Source organism: Pichia kudriavzevii, chromosome 3 (genome assembly GCF_003054445.1).
Source record: "Pichia kudriavzevii chromosome 3, complete sequence".
NCBI classification, from domain to species: Eukaryota; Fungi; Ascomycota; class Pichiomycetes; order Pichiales; family Pichiaceae; genus Pichia; species Pichia kudriavzevii.
The window spans coordinates 2,229,506-2,245,413 of NC_042508.1; the positions used below are offsets into that span (position 1 = coordinate 2,229,506).

General features: G+C 36.7%; 8 protein-coding genes across 8 annotated transcripts; 4 read left to right on the forward strand and 4 right to left on the reverse strand.

The window, feature by feature from the left end:
• Window positions 1-183: 183 nt before the first annotated feature.
• On the forward strand, window positions 184-1,032 carry C5L36_0C10320 (uncharacterized protein; the record flags this gene model as incomplete). Its single annotated transcript, XM_029466743.1, has 1 exon — window positions 184-1,032. One exon carries the CDS (start codon window positions 184-186, stop codon window positions 1,030-1,032), a length of 849 nt encoding a protein of 282 aa, XP_029322603.1.
• Window positions 1,033-1,081: 49 nt separating this feature from the next.
• Window positions 1,082-2,119, reverse strand: C5L36_0C10330 (uncharacterized protein; the record flags this gene model as incomplete). The annotated part of the gene is made up of 1 exon (XM_029466744.1): window positions 1,082-2,119. The coding sequence occupies one exon, from the start codon at window positions 2,117-2,119 to the stop codon at window positions 1,082-1,084; it is 1,038 nt and encodes a 345-aa protein (XP_029322604.1).
• A 224-nt stretch (window positions 2,120-2,343) lies between these two features.
• On the reverse strand, window positions 2,344-3,747 carry C5L36_0C10340 (uncharacterized protein; the record flags this gene model as incomplete). The annotated part of the gene is made up of 1 exon (XM_029466745.1): window positions 2,344-3,747. One exon carries the CDS (start codon window positions 3,745-3,747, stop codon window positions 2,344-2,346), a length of 1,404 nt encoding a protein of 467 aa, XP_029322605.1.
• Window positions 3,748-3,976: 229 nt separating this feature from the next.
• On the forward strand, window positions 3,977-5,155 carry C5L36_0C10350 (uncharacterized protein; the record flags this gene model as incomplete). The annotated part of the gene is made up of 1 exon (XM_029466746.1): window positions 3,977-5,155. The coding sequence occupies one exon, from the start codon at window positions 3,977-3,979 to the stop codon at window positions 5,153-5,155; it is 1,179 nt and encodes a 392-aa protein (XP_029322606.1).
• Window positions 5,156-5,242: 87 nt separating this feature from the next.
• On the reverse strand, window positions 5,243-7,753 carry C5L36_0C10360 (uncharacterized protein; the record flags this gene model as incomplete). The annotated part of the gene is made up of 1 exon (XM_029466747.1): window positions 5,243-7,753. The coding sequence occupies one exon, from the start codon at window positions 7,751-7,753 to the stop codon at window positions 5,243-5,245; it is 2,511 nt and encodes an 836-aa protein (XP_029322607.1).
• Window positions 7,754-8,867: 1,114 nt separating this feature from the next.
• C5L36_0C10370 (uncharacterized protein) lies at window positions 8,868-9,968 on the forward strand (the record flags this gene model as incomplete). Its single annotated transcript, XM_029466748.1, has 1 exon — window positions 8,868-9,968. One exon carries the CDS (start codon window positions 8,868-8,870, stop codon window positions 9,966-9,968), a length of 1,101 nt encoding a protein of 366 aa, XP_029322608.1.
• Window positions 9,969-10,032: 64 nt separating this feature from the next.
• Window positions 10,033-11,715, reverse strand: C5L36_0C10380 (uncharacterized protein; the record flags this gene model as incomplete). The annotated part of the gene is made up of 1 exon (XM_029466749.1): window positions 10,033-11,715. One exon carries the CDS (start codon window positions 11,713-11,715, stop codon window positions 10,033-10,035), a length of 1,683 nt encoding a protein of 560 aa, XP_029322609.1.
• Window positions 11,716-12,436: 721 nt separating this feature from the next.
• C5L36_0C10390 (uncharacterized protein) lies at window positions 12,437-15,436 on the forward strand (the record flags this gene model as incomplete). The annotated part of the gene is made up of 1 exon (XM_029466750.1): window positions 12,437-15,436. The coding sequence occupies one exon, from the start codon at window positions 12,437-12,439 to the stop codon at window positions 15,434-15,436; it is 3,000 nt and encodes a 999-aa protein (XP_029322610.1).
• Window positions 15,437-15,908: the final 472 nt, after the last annotated feature.

The following is a 15,908-nucleotide window of genomic DNA, read 5'->3' on the forward strand; positions in this document are numbered from 1 at the left end:
TTCAAAAAGTTAGACAAATAAATATAAATCACTTTGCCGAGCCCCCTCCCTTTCTCCTTTCCCTTTTTTTCAAGGTAAGCTTGCCGCGCATTTTGTAGATGGCGAATCGCCGATATGGGAATTGCCATCCAACTCCTAATTTATATATTGAGACTAACTTGATGAGTAAAGAGTATCTGTTTTATGCAAAATAACTTCCAAAAAGTAGCCGGTCTAATCAGAAAGAGCATATTCAATTGCAGAACTATCCAAAGGAGAAAAATGCACGTGAAGTATCTGCCTATGAGATGGAAATGTGGTGATAACTACTGCTACATATTAACAGATGATAAGTCACAGACTTCCTGGATTATTGATCCTGCCTTTCCGGATGATATTGTAGACTATTTAACAAAAGAGAACAAGACCGAGGTGACATCAATTGTAAATACACATCATCATCATGATCACTCTGGCGGTAATCGATTCCTTCTGCATAAGATTTTCAAGAATATTCCTGTCATTGCCGGCAAAGACTCTCCAGAGGTATCGTACACCCCATCTGACGGGGAGATCATTCAATTGGGAGAAAATATTGAAATCACGGCAATCCATACACCTTGTCACACACAGGATTCGATTTGCTACTATGCTGTGGATAAAGTCACGCATGAAAAGTGTGTCTTTACTGGTGATACCCTATTTACATCCGGTTGCGGTCGATTTTTTGAAGGTGACGCTAAGCAAATGAACCACAGCTTGCAGAAATTGATGGCATTGCCTGACGATACGGTAGTTTATCCTGGTCACGAATACACTGCTAGTAATGTTAGGTTCTCTAAATCTGTGTTCGGTGCCAATAATGAAGCATTGAATAAGCTAGAAGAGTTTGCTTCGAAACATGAGTTCACAACGGGAAAATTTACTATTGGTGATGAGAAGAAGTTCAATCCATTTGTGAGACTTGACGATCCAGAGGTGATCCGTTCTACGGGTTTGAAAGATCCTACTGACATTATGGATCGGTTAAGAGCCATGAAGAATAATTTCTAGAGTGGTGGCAAACTAAATGTCTACAAGACGCTGATTTTGATATTTCATTTTATATCTTCTCTATAATAGAAAAAAGGTTTTCTATACCAGAGACAACCTCTTCATCGTATCCTTCATTGGGTGTGTACCTTGCATGCGCAAAATCTATAAACTTTAAACAACTTAATGGGGAATTGGTTCCTTCTTTCAAGGACCCGTCTCTGTTTTCATATTCTTCCTCATCTTCTTCCTCATCCTCTGAAATTGTAGGAGCTACTATCACTGGATCCTCAAAACCAGCTTTTTCCCATCTGCTAATATCATTCTCAAATACAAAAAACAACGAGCCTGACACTACCCGAACTTCTTCATCCAACAAACAATTGTAAAGTAATTGTAGACGTGAGTGGAAGTTTCTAATTATTATATTTTGCACTGTTTCTGGGAGTTTGTTGTATCGAAAAAATAGCTTGAGTCCTTCGTCTACCGTTTCCTTGGTTAACCTTCTGCCAAAGTACTTGTCAAAAGTCAAGTACCCATTCTTGTATGTAGAGCTACAGACTTCCGCTATATTAAACCCTAAATTTGTGAGTGGAAGTTTCTCGTGAAAGGAATCAGGGATCATCATTCCTGCGATCCGGAATTTTAAAGTACCACTTGTAGTAGTTCTAGAAACTTTCTTCATACGTTCGACTTTCTCGGGTTTTGCACCTTCATCATATAAAATTGATCCTAGCTTTATATCCAAAACACTTGGTTGGGAGAAACCGTGCAGGACATTACCTAATATAAGATACTTTTTATTTTCTCCCTCAATTTCCAATGTATTGGTGGCTTTCGTCAACAACTTTTCATCAATTGTTCCATTGGTCTCTTCAATTAAATCATTTGAAGCACCGGGATATAGAACGCCAATATACTGGGGCATCCAATCTGCCAGGGAGCTTCCGTATGGAACGTCATCCCCTAGTTCAAGGGATTTATTCTGAGTTTCATTGTAAAACTGTATTTCTTGATCGTTTGCTGGTTTGATAAATAAGGAGCCATCGTCATTTTGCATGGGTCCATCATGCCCTGCTGCTTTAATGCTCAGCGGAGTAAATGTCATTTAGTATTTTGCAATGTAATATTAATGTGGGGTATCGTGTAATACAGGAGAACCAAGTGGCTCTTTCCATGTTAGTGTGACGAGGAATTTCACCTTGAAATGATCATGAACATTCTTCCTCGCACATAAAGTACACTAATTTTCAACTATGTTACTTTACTTTATTTTGATAAACTATAAAATACAGATTTTTTCTATAAACTGAGCCGACTCGACACGAAGAATCAACGTTTCTTTCTAGCCTGATTAGCAAATCTGCCCTTTCCAACTTTGACATTCACTGGCTTCACGTTTGCACCAGTGAAAAACGGAGATATACAATTATCAGCAGAACCACCACCTATGAAATCTTCCAAGGATTTTTCGTTTTGGCGTTGTTGCCATTTGGCATCTTTAATCGCTTGTTGATATTCATGTTGGTCTTCAGAGAAAAAGTTACCATCCATTTTGGAAGTTTTACCGTGCTGGAATCCTTTGTTGCCATACTTCTTGGCTGTGCTTTTCGATAACGGCGAAGCAACAGAGAAAACATTTCCTCTGGTACGCCATTGGAAATTCTTAGCTAGATGTGGTGTAATCTTACCTGTATAAGAATTGACAGACACTGGAATACGACGTAACGTTGCACCACCACAACTTGGGCAGAAATGTTTAGGGGTATTATCCCTTGGGATTGGAATTAAGGTGAAACAAGCGTGGCAACGCAACATATAGTTTCTGACTCTTTTAATTTGCAATCCAGACATTGTATTCATTAGGTTCATGCCCATCTGTAACGCAACATTTTGAGCAGCAAAATCACCTGTTGCAAGTGCACAATTAATCTGCGCTGTTTCTGGGGTATCGGCTTCAACTGTTTGAACAAGATCATCCTTAGCCATGGTTGCACCCAAGTTATCAGGCGTGATCCATTCTCCATCATCATCATCGTTGCTATACTCTTCCTCTAAGTTATCATCGTTCGCTTCGGATGTTAATTGTCCAGGAAAATCTGCTAGTAATTCCTTATCTTCACCTCTTGCTAATTCTTCCTCTTTACATTTTAACGCTAGCTCTTCTTCAGCTGCCCTTGCCTTTTGCTCCTCTTTAATTTGCTTTCTCGTCTTCTTCTTGTTTACAACAACTTCAAAACCATCATCATCCACCTGTTTTACATCTTCTACAATTTGGTTACTTTCAACTTCGTTAATTTTTTGCGCTTCTGATTCTTTCAATCTTCTTTCCTCCCATTTCTTTCTTTCTTCCGCTATCCTCTTGGCATCTTCTTCCCTTATCTCTCCTGGAAATTTTCTGAACCTTGGAATTCCGTTGTTAAGGTCGGTGTCAATTTCATAGGCCAACGCAATAATATGCAAATCGTTCTGTGACAAAACAGTAGAGTCACCTGTCAATCGTGCAAAATCAACGACTGCTTGAATGGCATCCTTCTTTGGATGTCTAACCTGCAATTTATTACCCCAAATAATCAGTTGATTTCTAACAGATTCATCCTTTAATTCGTTATACACACCTGGTGTAGTATAAAATGTTTCAGCTAACAATTGTAACTGAGAAGCTGGCTGGGTGATCAAAGGCCCAGCATCCAGAACCAAGCTCTTTACATTGCTTTTTAATCTATTTTCAACCATGGTAGTGTGCTCTTTTGGCAAATGACGGTTAATAAACACAACAATCCTGGCTATATGATCAACTACAAGGTTCTGAAAAATTTTAGTTTTTTTTTTTTTTTTTAAAAAAAGTAAAAAAGTATAACATGAGTTTTTAGTATTTGCTACATTAAGTGTGCGCCACCTTAAAATTGAATATTAGATACTTGTAGAGTTTTAATCCACCTTGAGCACAGTCCGAAACAACGAAATGGCCATTTCAGACTCAATTTCAATAATAGAGAAACATCTTGAACAAGGTAAACTTGCAGAGGCAGAATCTGAATTATCAAAGATTCTGGATAATAACGATCAGCCATCATTCAAAGTTCTTATTCTGGAATCACAGTTGTTATTAAGGAAACAGGAGTATTTAAAATGTTCAGATGTTACTATAAAAGCATTAAGATTAGCTTACTCCAATGGGAAGAGGGAACAAATTTCGGAAAGTTTGAAAATTCTGTCGATGTTGAATTTCAGAAAAAAGGATTATGAAAACGCATTTAAATATATAGTTTATGCCATATCATACGATGATAGTGCAAAATCAGAGATACAGATGTTAAAGGGTGTGATTGAAAACAAGTATAGGAAGAAAATTGCACCTGGTGATACACAGTTAGGCGAAAAAGAGAGGGAGATTTTAAAAATGCCGCTCACAAAAGTGCTAGATCTGTTGTCCCCTTCGTGCTCATCAAATCTTGCTACCTCTTCCATTACAACTCTTCATGAGTCAGAAGAAGGACAGCAACAACAACAAAAAAAGAATAAAGCGATATTAAACCCAGTTGGGAAACAAGACGTTAGATTTGATTGGTTTGATTCAGGGAGTACTGTGGAAATATCTATATATGTCAAACGAATTAACGAAAACACTGTTAAGACCAACATAACCCCAACTTCACTTGATTTATCCTTCACAGATTCTGAAAATAAGAGCTACCATTTTCAGATACCGCAGTTATATGATAGCATAAATGTTAATGAGACAAGCTATAAAGTATATGGCACAAAGCTTGCCTTAAACTTGGTTAAAAATTCCAAAAAATTATGGACTGATATTAAAAGGCTTGAGGGAGAACAAGATACCGAACTAAGCCTATTTCCGAAGGATGAACTTTCCGATCAAACTAAAAGTGTGGCCTATCCAACCTCGTCCTCAAAAAAAATTGACTGGTCGAAATTTGAGGTTGACGATGACGAAGATGCGGAGGGTGATGGGCCTGATGCATTCTTTAAGAAGCTATATGAGGGAGCTGATGAAAATGCGAGAAGGGCAATGATGAAGAGCTTTATTGAAAGTAACGGCACTACATTAAGTACGGACTGGGGGGAGGTTGGTAATAAAACCATTGAACCTTACAAAGATGGTAGCGATCTTGATAATTAATGTTATAACTAGGTAAACCTTAACATTAAATATTAGTTTCTTAATATACAGCAGTTTTGTATACATATATAATACACACTAGTAAAACTAGAAAGTTTCTGAATCCAGACTTAAATTAAATTGGCTCAACATGTGGTTATTATTTGAAAGTGGATTATTATCAGCAAAGATGGTCATTAAAGAAGGTTTGGAATTTTCTTTATTTTGAGTGGACACATCGAGTTTAACGTTTTGTTCTTCATCAGAATATTCTAAGATTGAATCACTTAATTCCTCAACTGGAGGCTCAGATGGCGTGTCTCTGTTCGGTATTTTCAACTTAATTTCGTTATTTATGCAATTGTCTCTATTGAATCTATTTGTAACCGTTTTCATCGGTGATCTTGTCCTTACAGATGTACGATTGTCATTTGGAGACGACATTCTCAAATTTGACGATAATACAGAACGCTTGGCGCTAGAATTACTAATAGTTTTGCTGACTGATGATGATAGAACTGGCATGCATGGTGACTGCTTGGCCGTTTCTAGAGTATTCATCTTGATGGAAGCACTAAGGTCTAGTTTCCTCAGTGGCGATCTTCCCCTCGAAGCAACACAATCCTTGGACAACGACTGTGGGGTGAAACGAGTATTTGTAGACGGAAGTGGGGTTGCTGTATTGGCTTGTGATTTCATTGGTGAAGTGTTTCTTGATAAAAATGGATTTGTCATTTGATTAACGTCTCTTCGGCGTATAACTGAACGTGAGGGAGTTATCAGATCTCTTTTCTGTCGTGTAACACCCTTAGAATTCATCGTGCCCTTCTTGGTGGGTGCCACAGTGGGTGAATTGAAGTGAGAAATATTAGACCTTCTTCTTGGCAAATATTTGGATTCAATTGATTCCAGCTCTTCGATATATGGAGCTCCGTTTAGTTGAAATGTTCTTCCGTTTTGTCCTTCAAATTCTTTTATTTTGGACTTGATTTCATTTATTACAATAGGGAATTCCTTGTTTAGTTTATTTGTTGTTAGTTCCTCCATTCTTAATATTTTGAAAGCGTTTCTCTTTTTAAGTCTCGATACATCTTTCGAGGATTCCACCAGTTTCTTTTTCTCTTCTATTAAACCATTTAATGCTGATATTAACGATAAAAGAGGTTGTATAGCTTCACATTCCCTTCGTAATCTATCCAGTTCTGTCAAATGGGAGTCTAGCAGTGCTTCATCAAATAATGTTTCATCATCAACATAAAATTCTTCAAACTTTGATCTCGCATCGCCATCATACATGAGAATATTCCAGTAACCTTCAATTTTCGATCTAGCATTGTAAATGAATTGTTTAATATTTGCCGTTTTTTCTTCTTCAAGCTGGATCAGTAAATTTTCAAAATTCATTAAAGACTCCGTGTAGAGGTTTTTATTTTCTCTTAAGAAGTCCTGAATTTCGTCTGACTCAGGTCTTAATATTGACCACAAATGCTTTACTTTTTCAAGGTATACACTTAAAGTTTCTTGTCTAGATTCTCTAAGTTGCTGATAACTGTGAAGCTTTTCTTCGTACTCCCTGAATACAGAAGTCTTCAAACCGATATTCAGCAAGATCTTTTCATCGTCATTTATAGTTGCTGGTAAGGAAATATAATTAGACTCTTTATTGGTGTATAATTCATGATTTAGTGCCACTACCTTTTTCATCAAGCTCCTCAATGTCTGTAACTTGGTAGCTATAAACTCTTTAATTTTTAAGGTTTCCAGGTCAAGCTGTTCAATTATCATTGGATTAATCTTGTTAAAGTTTGTTTGTAGAATCGTTTTAATATCAGTCGCTCGATTTATCTGGTTGAAAAGGTTAATATCGTCTCTGCTGGGTAGATTCTCTAAAAAATGAGAATCTTGGAATTTATAATCATCCACCAAGTCATAAAGTGAATAAAAGTGTTTTAACTTCTTACTAAATGTTAATAGCTTCTGTGATAACACGGGTATCAATTTCAACAAATTTTCATCAATGTCTTTAGATAATGATAATAACGATAAATTTTCATTACAATATCGTTCTAAATTATCCAGCGACTCTGACTTGTAGTCCATTATTAGTTTTCGTACTGCTGTAGTCAAAACAGACTCATCTAAGCTTTCGACTAGGGTAAAAGTCGAGGTTATTGAGAAGATCCTTGTAATGGTTTCCAAAGACTTGATAATATCATTTTTTATGCGTTCCTTCTCTAAATCTAGATCACTTATAAAATTGTCAAAGGTCATTTGCAAGGAGTGGTACCATTTTCTCAACTTCACTTCTTTATTCCCAAGTAATGACGCCAAATCACTGATCTGGTTAATTTTATTTACAATTTCATCAATAGGTAGTTCGAATACCTCGGGTTCAACTTCAGTATTATTAAGTGTGTGTAGTTCATTTTTTAATTTTGTCGGATTATCATTCTGGTTTGCTACTACTTGGGCATCATCTTTAACGTCGTTATCATTGTTATTATTAGTATTACTTGGTGACTGTTGAGAAGTAGCCACAAGCTGAGAAATCAAGCCCATTAGCTGTTCCTTCGATAAAGTTGAAAGTATGTCGGCGACGGATGTACTTGACTCCGACATAGTTTCTGATGCCTTTTCAAATTCTGCAATCACTCCTTTCTTGTTGGACAGTCAGTTCAACAACAATATTTTAAAAGAGTAAATATGCTATTTAGTTGTTATCCAAATAGAATATTTTCACAACAAATGCGACACATACAAGTGTATCGCGATGTTTACGTTTTACCTACTTCGGAATATTTGATGGGGCTCTTCAGAAATGAAACAACACAGTGCAAAATAGATTGACTAATAGTGGAACTTCAAAGCCCTGGTTTATCATTTATTAGTTGAAAGAGCCATCTCTTACAAGGCACAAAGAAAATAGGTGTACCATCCACAGCTGCGCATTTCCACACACAATAGCGGGAATGACAATTCTCCCTAAAGAATTTCTCACCTACTCTCTTTTGTTTCTTTTCTCTCGATTATTCCTGTCCGGAAATAGCTTGACCTTCGGCTCATCGTTTCTCTCGGCAACAGCAAATCAACTATCAGCTACAGAACAAACTAATCGACAGTTTTTCAAAAGAATTCATTATAGGCCATGGCTTTTAGTTGTGGGAGAAGTGTTGGAGTAACAGTTTCTTCCATTTCAATAGGCAATGTGAATCTATGCGGAAACACGCCAAAATTATCTCCGCCATTACATAAAAGAGTCCGGATAGGATCCCGGATAGTTTAGCCGTATTAGGAATGTAAAATAGACTAGAAAGGCGTGTGGCGCATCTCCAAACCACGTGCTAGGCTGCGCCACCAAGCGCATATCTTCTAATTTCCCACTATCCTGGGATTCTACTAACCCGTAGAATCATGTTTAGAGATGGTTGCACCCAGGGTATACTGATTCACTATCACCTTAAAGATGCCTGGGCTATGAAAGAATTTTATTCAGTAACTGAAACAGTAGAAAAATCCATCATACCCCGAGGTTTTTGTTCCGGTTTCGCAGAGACCGAAATTTTTTTTTTCATTTTTTTTTTTCATGATTTTTAGTCATCTAGTGTAATGCAAGTTGCCACTCCGTTATCGATATTCACTTGAGGTTACGCTTGCACCTTTTTTCTCGTGGAAGTTTGAACATAGTTTTCGAATTAATCTTGTTTCAAACATTCAGCATTCAGTCATTAACAAAATGTCGGTAAAAATCTTACTTCTGTTTCATCCAACCATTGCAACTGAACCTGAAAGAATAGATGACACGAAAAACGTGCTTAGTAATGAATATTCAAACGCACAAATAACTCAGTACATTATTGATCGTGTTGCTTTGGGACAGCAGACATTAGATGACGATACATATGATGTGATATACTATTTGGCACCAAGAGAAGCATCCAAAAACGAGTTCAACAAACAATTGACAGATTACTTGTACAAGGCATTGAAAAATGGTGGTAAATTTACCGGTTTAATTCCTGATAACTCTACAATTCTAGCAATAACAACAGGTTTTCTAATATCGGATGACGAGAAGTCCTGGTTGAAGCCGCAGACTGAGAAATCCGCACCTGCAGTTGTATCGTTGAGGAGAACAAAGAAAAATGAAGACAAGGCCAAGACATTTTTACCAAGTTTTAAGAGACTCGATATTTCGAAGGACGTTAAAACCCCAGCGCCTTCGTCACCTCCTACCTCCATATCAGATAATGAGGAGAAGGTTCTAAGTGTTGAGCAGAAGAAGGCCAAATTGAATTTTCTATCTAACCTGACAAATGAGGATAATGACAATTATGGTGATGACGGGAAAGTTGATGAAGATATCTTAGACGATGAAGCTTTGGAATTAGGGGAGATTGGTAACGTTATCACTGAGCCTGTTGATTGTAAAACGACAGGAACTAAAAGAAGAAGAGCATGTAAGGATTGCACATGTGGATTAAAGGAAATTGAAGAAGCGGAAGAACAAAGACAGAAATCAATTCAACGATCCTTGTTGAGTAAAATGGCGGCATCTGCTAGTAAAGAAGCTGAAGAAATTGAAAACAGAATCAAGTTGCGTGAAAAGGAGGAAGGGGCAAGATCCAAGGCAGAATCGACAAAGAAAAAAACAATTGTCAGGTTCACCGCTGACGATATGACTGAGATTGATTTCACAATTGAAGGTAAGACTGGTGGATGCAATTCTTGCTCTTTAGGTGATGCTTTCAGGTGTGATTCATGTCCCTTCCTTGGATTGCCGGCCTTTAAACCAGGTCAAGTTGTAACTATTGACAGTTTTGGAGAAGATATTTAATTTGCGATATCTAGTCGGTATGTACAAACTTTTCTATAAATAATTAACATTTACTATTCTTTCATTAATGTTTTGTTCTTATCGCTAGTTGACTGTCCAGTCGCTTGACAATATTTTCAGGTGCTAGTTCACCCTTTAAGAAGCCGTGGTTAAACTCTAGAGAAAATGGATCATGTTGTCTTAGATGGTTCTCTCTTAATATGGGCTTTGGGTATGGCAATTTATACCTACAGCAAATATAGGATATATCAGACTGTTTTATTCTAGTTGAAATCTGAGGGTGATCCTTAAAGTAGTTATAAAGATTGGTACCATCCTCAATACAATCTAATTTATAAAGTGCCCTAACAACTGAAATGTAGGTGTCACCGGATAGGTAAATATTTGCATCAGTCAAAATTTTCACCAATTCTATGGCTCTTGTTATGTCACCCCTTGGATCATCTATATGTAAAAAGTATTTAACTAACCTGTCCAGTTGACTTATGTGAGTATGATGAATTTTTGATTTATAATGATCAACATTAATAATATCCAAAGATGCATAGAATTTCTCTATCAAATTCGAAGCTGTAAGTGGCTTCATCAAGGATGTGAATCTTTCATTGAAGCAGTAATCAACAAAAGTGGATAATATTGAACTATCATGAAAGAACTTAGAAAAGGGGTGAACTTCAAATATATAAGCCGGATTTTGCGATAAAAACTTTTCGGTTTTCTGATATTTTGAAACTACTCGAATGTAAGTCTTGAATAAAGTTTTCAGCTGTGATCTATTTGGCAAGTTTTCATAAAGATACTTTGTGAATAGCAAAGATAAATCCTCCATATATGGGTACGTTTTGCTTTGAACCAATTCTCTTCTAATATTCACTTGCTCCAAATTTCCTATAAAAACCGGCCCCTTTGAGTTAGAATCGTTTGTTAGTAGCCCTAACTCTTGAAGAAGGGAGGTTGATTTCGGATATAATTTGACAAAATATGAAAGGTATATCGAATAAGGAATGGCCTTCTGTCTATATAACAATGCAAAAAATGTTGAGTTTAAGCTTGATATTTGTGTTTTGGACAAGTTTGGATAAACTTCCAATGTTTTGTACAATATAAGAAGATAATATTTGAATTTCTCACTAAGTGTGTAATGTTCAGATTTCAACAATTCCCTTAAGTAGATATGAACAATGTTATTCTCCACAATCTCAGATGCGGAGATCGACATGTCTTCAAAATTTTTAAACTTGGATAACTTGAATTTATATTTAGACAAATTGGAGGACGATCCTGATGAAGGAACTTTCGATTCGTATAATTTCACAAATTTATATGCTTCTCGATAACATTGATAAAATAACAATATATCAATAGTTAATAATCTCATTTTGTCGGTGTATCTGTTGAGATAAATGTTATCAATTTGAGACTCGCATTCAGAATTAAGAATTCCACAATTCTTAATTAACACTAATCCAGTATAATTCATGAATGGTAAAAATTTCATTAGTTTGCCAATACCATGAACTCTGATGTCATTAAAGTTGATCTTATGCTTGGCAATAAGTTCATTGAAAAAAATCAGACTTTCAGTTCTGTCTAAATGCAGATGCGCTATGTTGACGTCTTTGTTGTCTTTCAGTAGATACGATACTTTATGGTCTATTGAAGACAATCCAAAAGTGGTGGTTGACAGTCGACGAACAGAGAGGACCAATCGCACTCGAAGCCCGGGCGCATATCTGTATAACAGCATTACTTTGCAGACCAGATCCTAATGAGTACGGAAGTGGATGGTTTATGTTTCAAATGTCGGTGGTTCAGAAACTGCAGTAGTTGTAATGTGTTTCTTCGATATGTTAGGTTTACTCGTTTTATTCATGTTGAAAAATCAAAACTAGAAAATAAGAATAAAATAAATTCATCTAAAACAGAAAAATTGGAGCCTCCGCTGTATTTGAAAAGCGCCAATACCAACTTGCAAAAAAAATAAAATAAAATAAAATAAAATAAAATAAAATAAAATAAAATAAAATAAAATAAAATAAAATAAAAATCCTTGAAATTGTCTTCCCCAAAATTGTCATGCCCCGCCTTTTGTGCAAACTTATGTCACGTGATGTTCACGTGACCTGTTCAAAGTTCCCGAAACTCCGATGGAAGAAATGAACAAAACGGGAAACTAGAAGGGGGAATTAGCGAAAGGAGGAAAAGACAAAGAGGAAAGGCAGTGAAAAGACCTTTTCCGTGTCTGCTCCGAACGGGAAAAACGAAATGGCGGGAGTTCCCAATTGCGAATTCCCCGGGGGAGCTCGTCCAGTAGGGGATCTCACGTTGCAAGTGTACACAGAGGCCGTCGTGTATTTGGAACATTGTACAAACTTTAAAGGTGTCCCAGGCCCCAACATAGTGTTCCTTTGGTTTGGATTTAGCTTTTGTTCGTTTCAAACAAGTCTAATCAAGGCAAAGTCTGCACAATGCTTAGATCCTTCTCCAAACAGTTCCCAAAGCACTCTGTTCTGAGAAACTCCTTCAAGTCTCTCACTGTGAAGAGATACTTAAGTCAAGACACCTTCCTTCAGGGAAATAATGCCTCATATGTTGATGAAATGTATGAAGCTTGGTTACAAGACCCTAAGTCCGTTCATATTTCCTGGGATGCTTATTTCAAAAACCTAAATGGCTCAAGACCTGCTTCTCTAGCTTATCAGGCACCTCCAACTATCATTCCAACTCCAGTTGGTTCTTTATCAATGGTTCCTGATTCAAATACTGTCCAAGGTGAAGATGTCATGACCCATTTGAAAACCCAACTACTTGTTAGAGCATATGAAGTTAGAGGTCATTTGAAGGCCACATTGGATCCTTTGCATGTCTCCTTTGGTGAATCCAAATCCCATCCTTCTCCAAAAGAATTAACTTTAGAATATTACAACCTCTCTGAAAATGATCTTGAGAAGGAAATCACCTTAGGTCCTGGTATCTTACCAAAATTCAAAGATCATGGTATTAAATCTATGAAATTAAAGGATATCATCAATTACTGTGAAAAAATCTATTGTTCCAACTATGGTATCGAATATATCCACATTCCTTCAAGAGAAAAATGCGATTGGTTGAGAGAAAAGATTGAAATTCCAACTCCTTACAAGTTTTCTCCAGATCAAAAGAGACAAATTTTGGATAGATTGATGTGGGCATGTGAATTTGAAAACTTTTTATCCACTAAATATCCAAACGATAAGAGATTTGGTCTTGAAGGTGCTGAAGCGGTTATTCCTGGTATGAAAGCTTTAATCGATACAGCTGTAGAGGCCGGTGTAGAAGACGTTGTTATCGGTATGCCACATAGAGGTAGATTGAATATGTTAACTAATGTTGTTAGAAAGCCTGCGGAAGCTATCTTTAACGAATTCTTGGGTGTTTCTCTACAAGAAGGTCAAGGTGAAGGTTCTGGTGATGTTAAGTATCATTTAGGTATGAACTACGCTAGACCAACCACTTCTGGTAAGACTGTCAACCTATCTTTAGTTGCCAACCCTTCACATTTAGAAGCTGAAGATGGTGTTGTTCTAGGTAGAGTTAGAGCTATTCAACATGCTAAGAATGATGTTGGTGAATTTAACAAGGCTTTGGGTGTTTTGTTCCATGGTGATTCTGCCGTTGCAGGTCAAGGTGTTGTTTACGAAACTTTAGGTTTAGCACACGTTCCTGCATTTGCAACTGGTGGTACTATCCATGTTATCGTTAACAACCAAATTGGTTTCACAACTGAACCTCATCAAGCTAGATCAACTACTTATCCTTCAGATTTTGCTAAGTCCATCAATGCACCTGTTTTCCATGTTAATGCGGATGATGTCGAATCCGTCGTTTACTTGTTCAATTTAGCAGCTGAATGGAGATCCACCTTCAAGACTGATGTTGTTTTGGATGTTGTTGGTTATAGAAAGTACGGCCATAATGAAACCGATCAACCTTCATTCACTCAACCTTTAATGTATGCCGAAGTTAGTAAAAAGAAACAGGTCTTGGATATGTATATCGAACAACTGGAAAAAGAATCAACTTTCACCCATGAAGATATTGAAGAGCATAAAAAATGGGTTTGGGATCATTTAGAAGACGCTTTCTCCAAGGCTAAAGATTACAAGCCAGAATCTAGAGAATGGTTAACTGCTCCTTGGGAAGATTTCAAATCTCCAAAGGAATTGGCTACTGAGATTTTACCAGCATTACCAACTGGTATCTCTGAAGATGTCTTCAATAAGGTTGGTAGTGCTGTTGGTTCTTATCCAAATGATTTTGATGTCCATAGAAACTTGAAGAGAATTTTGAAAAATAGATTAAAGTCAATCGAATCTGGTGAGGGTATTGACTGGGCAACCGGTGAAGGTTTAGCTTTTGGTTCTCTATTATTAGAAGGTTACCATTGTAGAGTTATTGGTCAGGATGTTGAAAGAGGTACTTTTTCTCAAAGACATGCAGTTTTACATGACCAAACCAATAATAACCAATTTGTTCCATTGAAACACTTATCTGACGATCAAGCTGATTTTGTCATCAGTAATTCAACACTATCTGAATATGGTGTCATGTCATATGAATATGGTTACTCATTAACTTCACCAAACTACTTTGTCCAATGGGAAGCTCAATTTGGTGACTTTGCAAACACTGCTCAAGTCGTCATTGATCAATTCATTTCTTCTGCGGAATCCAAATGGAAGCAAAGATCAGGTATTGTTCTTTCTTTACCTCACGGTTATGACGGTCAAGGTCCAGAACACTCATCTGCCAGAATTGAGAGATACTTACAACTATGTAACGAGGATGCAAGAGGTTATCCATCTGAGGAGAAGTTAGAAAGACAATTACAAGATTGTAACATGCAAGTTTGTTATCCTACTACACCAGCGTCCTTATTTCATGTTTTAAGAAGACAAATGCATCGTCAATTTAGAAAACCTTTAATCTTAATCTTCTCTAAGCAATTGTTAAGACACCCATTAGCTAGATCTTCAAAGGAAGAATTCCTTGAAGGTACCCACTTCCAACCAATTATTGACGATGTTGAATTAGGTAAGACTATTAATGACAAGGAAGGTATTAAGAGACTCGTATTATGTTCCGGTCAAGTTTACACCGCACTACATAAGAGAAGAGCAGAACTAGAAGATAAAGAGACTGCATTCGTTAAACTCGAACAATTACATCCATTCCCATATGCACAATTGAAGGAAACCTTACAATCATATCCAAATGTTGAAGACTTTGTTTGGTGTCAAGAAGAACCTATGAATTTTGGTGCTTATTCCTATGCATTGCCAAGAATTCTTGAAACTCAAAAGGAAGCAGGTTTTACCACTCCAGTCAGATACGCTGGTAGAAACCCATCTGCTTCTATTGCAGCAGGTAACAAGAAGTTACACCATGCTGAAGAAGTTGCATTCTTGGCTGAAGTCTTTGGAAAATAAGTTTAATGATTACAAATTTTATGTCTTTTTTTCAACCCATTTTCTACTTTTTTCTTTTGGTTTTCAGTGCCCTCTTTTATATAAAATTATGTTATCCTTTATTCACAATTAACCCTTTATTTATTTATCCTAATTTATACATGAGCTATGTCTACTACTTTATAAATTATTAATTAAGTAACAACTCTTTTTTCTTGGAAACAACAAACAAAAAAAGAAGAAGCAAGGAGGGAAAAATGGAGGAACAAAGATGTTTTATGTATCCTATTTTGTTAAATTCAGATATTAGTTTGCCCTCTTTCCCTGGGCAGACTTGCTTGCAACAAAAAAAATAAAACATGGATATCTAGCTAAAGACTCTTAGAGGGTGACCTTCATACATATCCAAGTAACGTTTATCTTTGGTCTGTCAAGAGAGAAGATATAGTACAAAAATCCAACAATGGGGAGCATCGTTCTGACATGGAAGTCC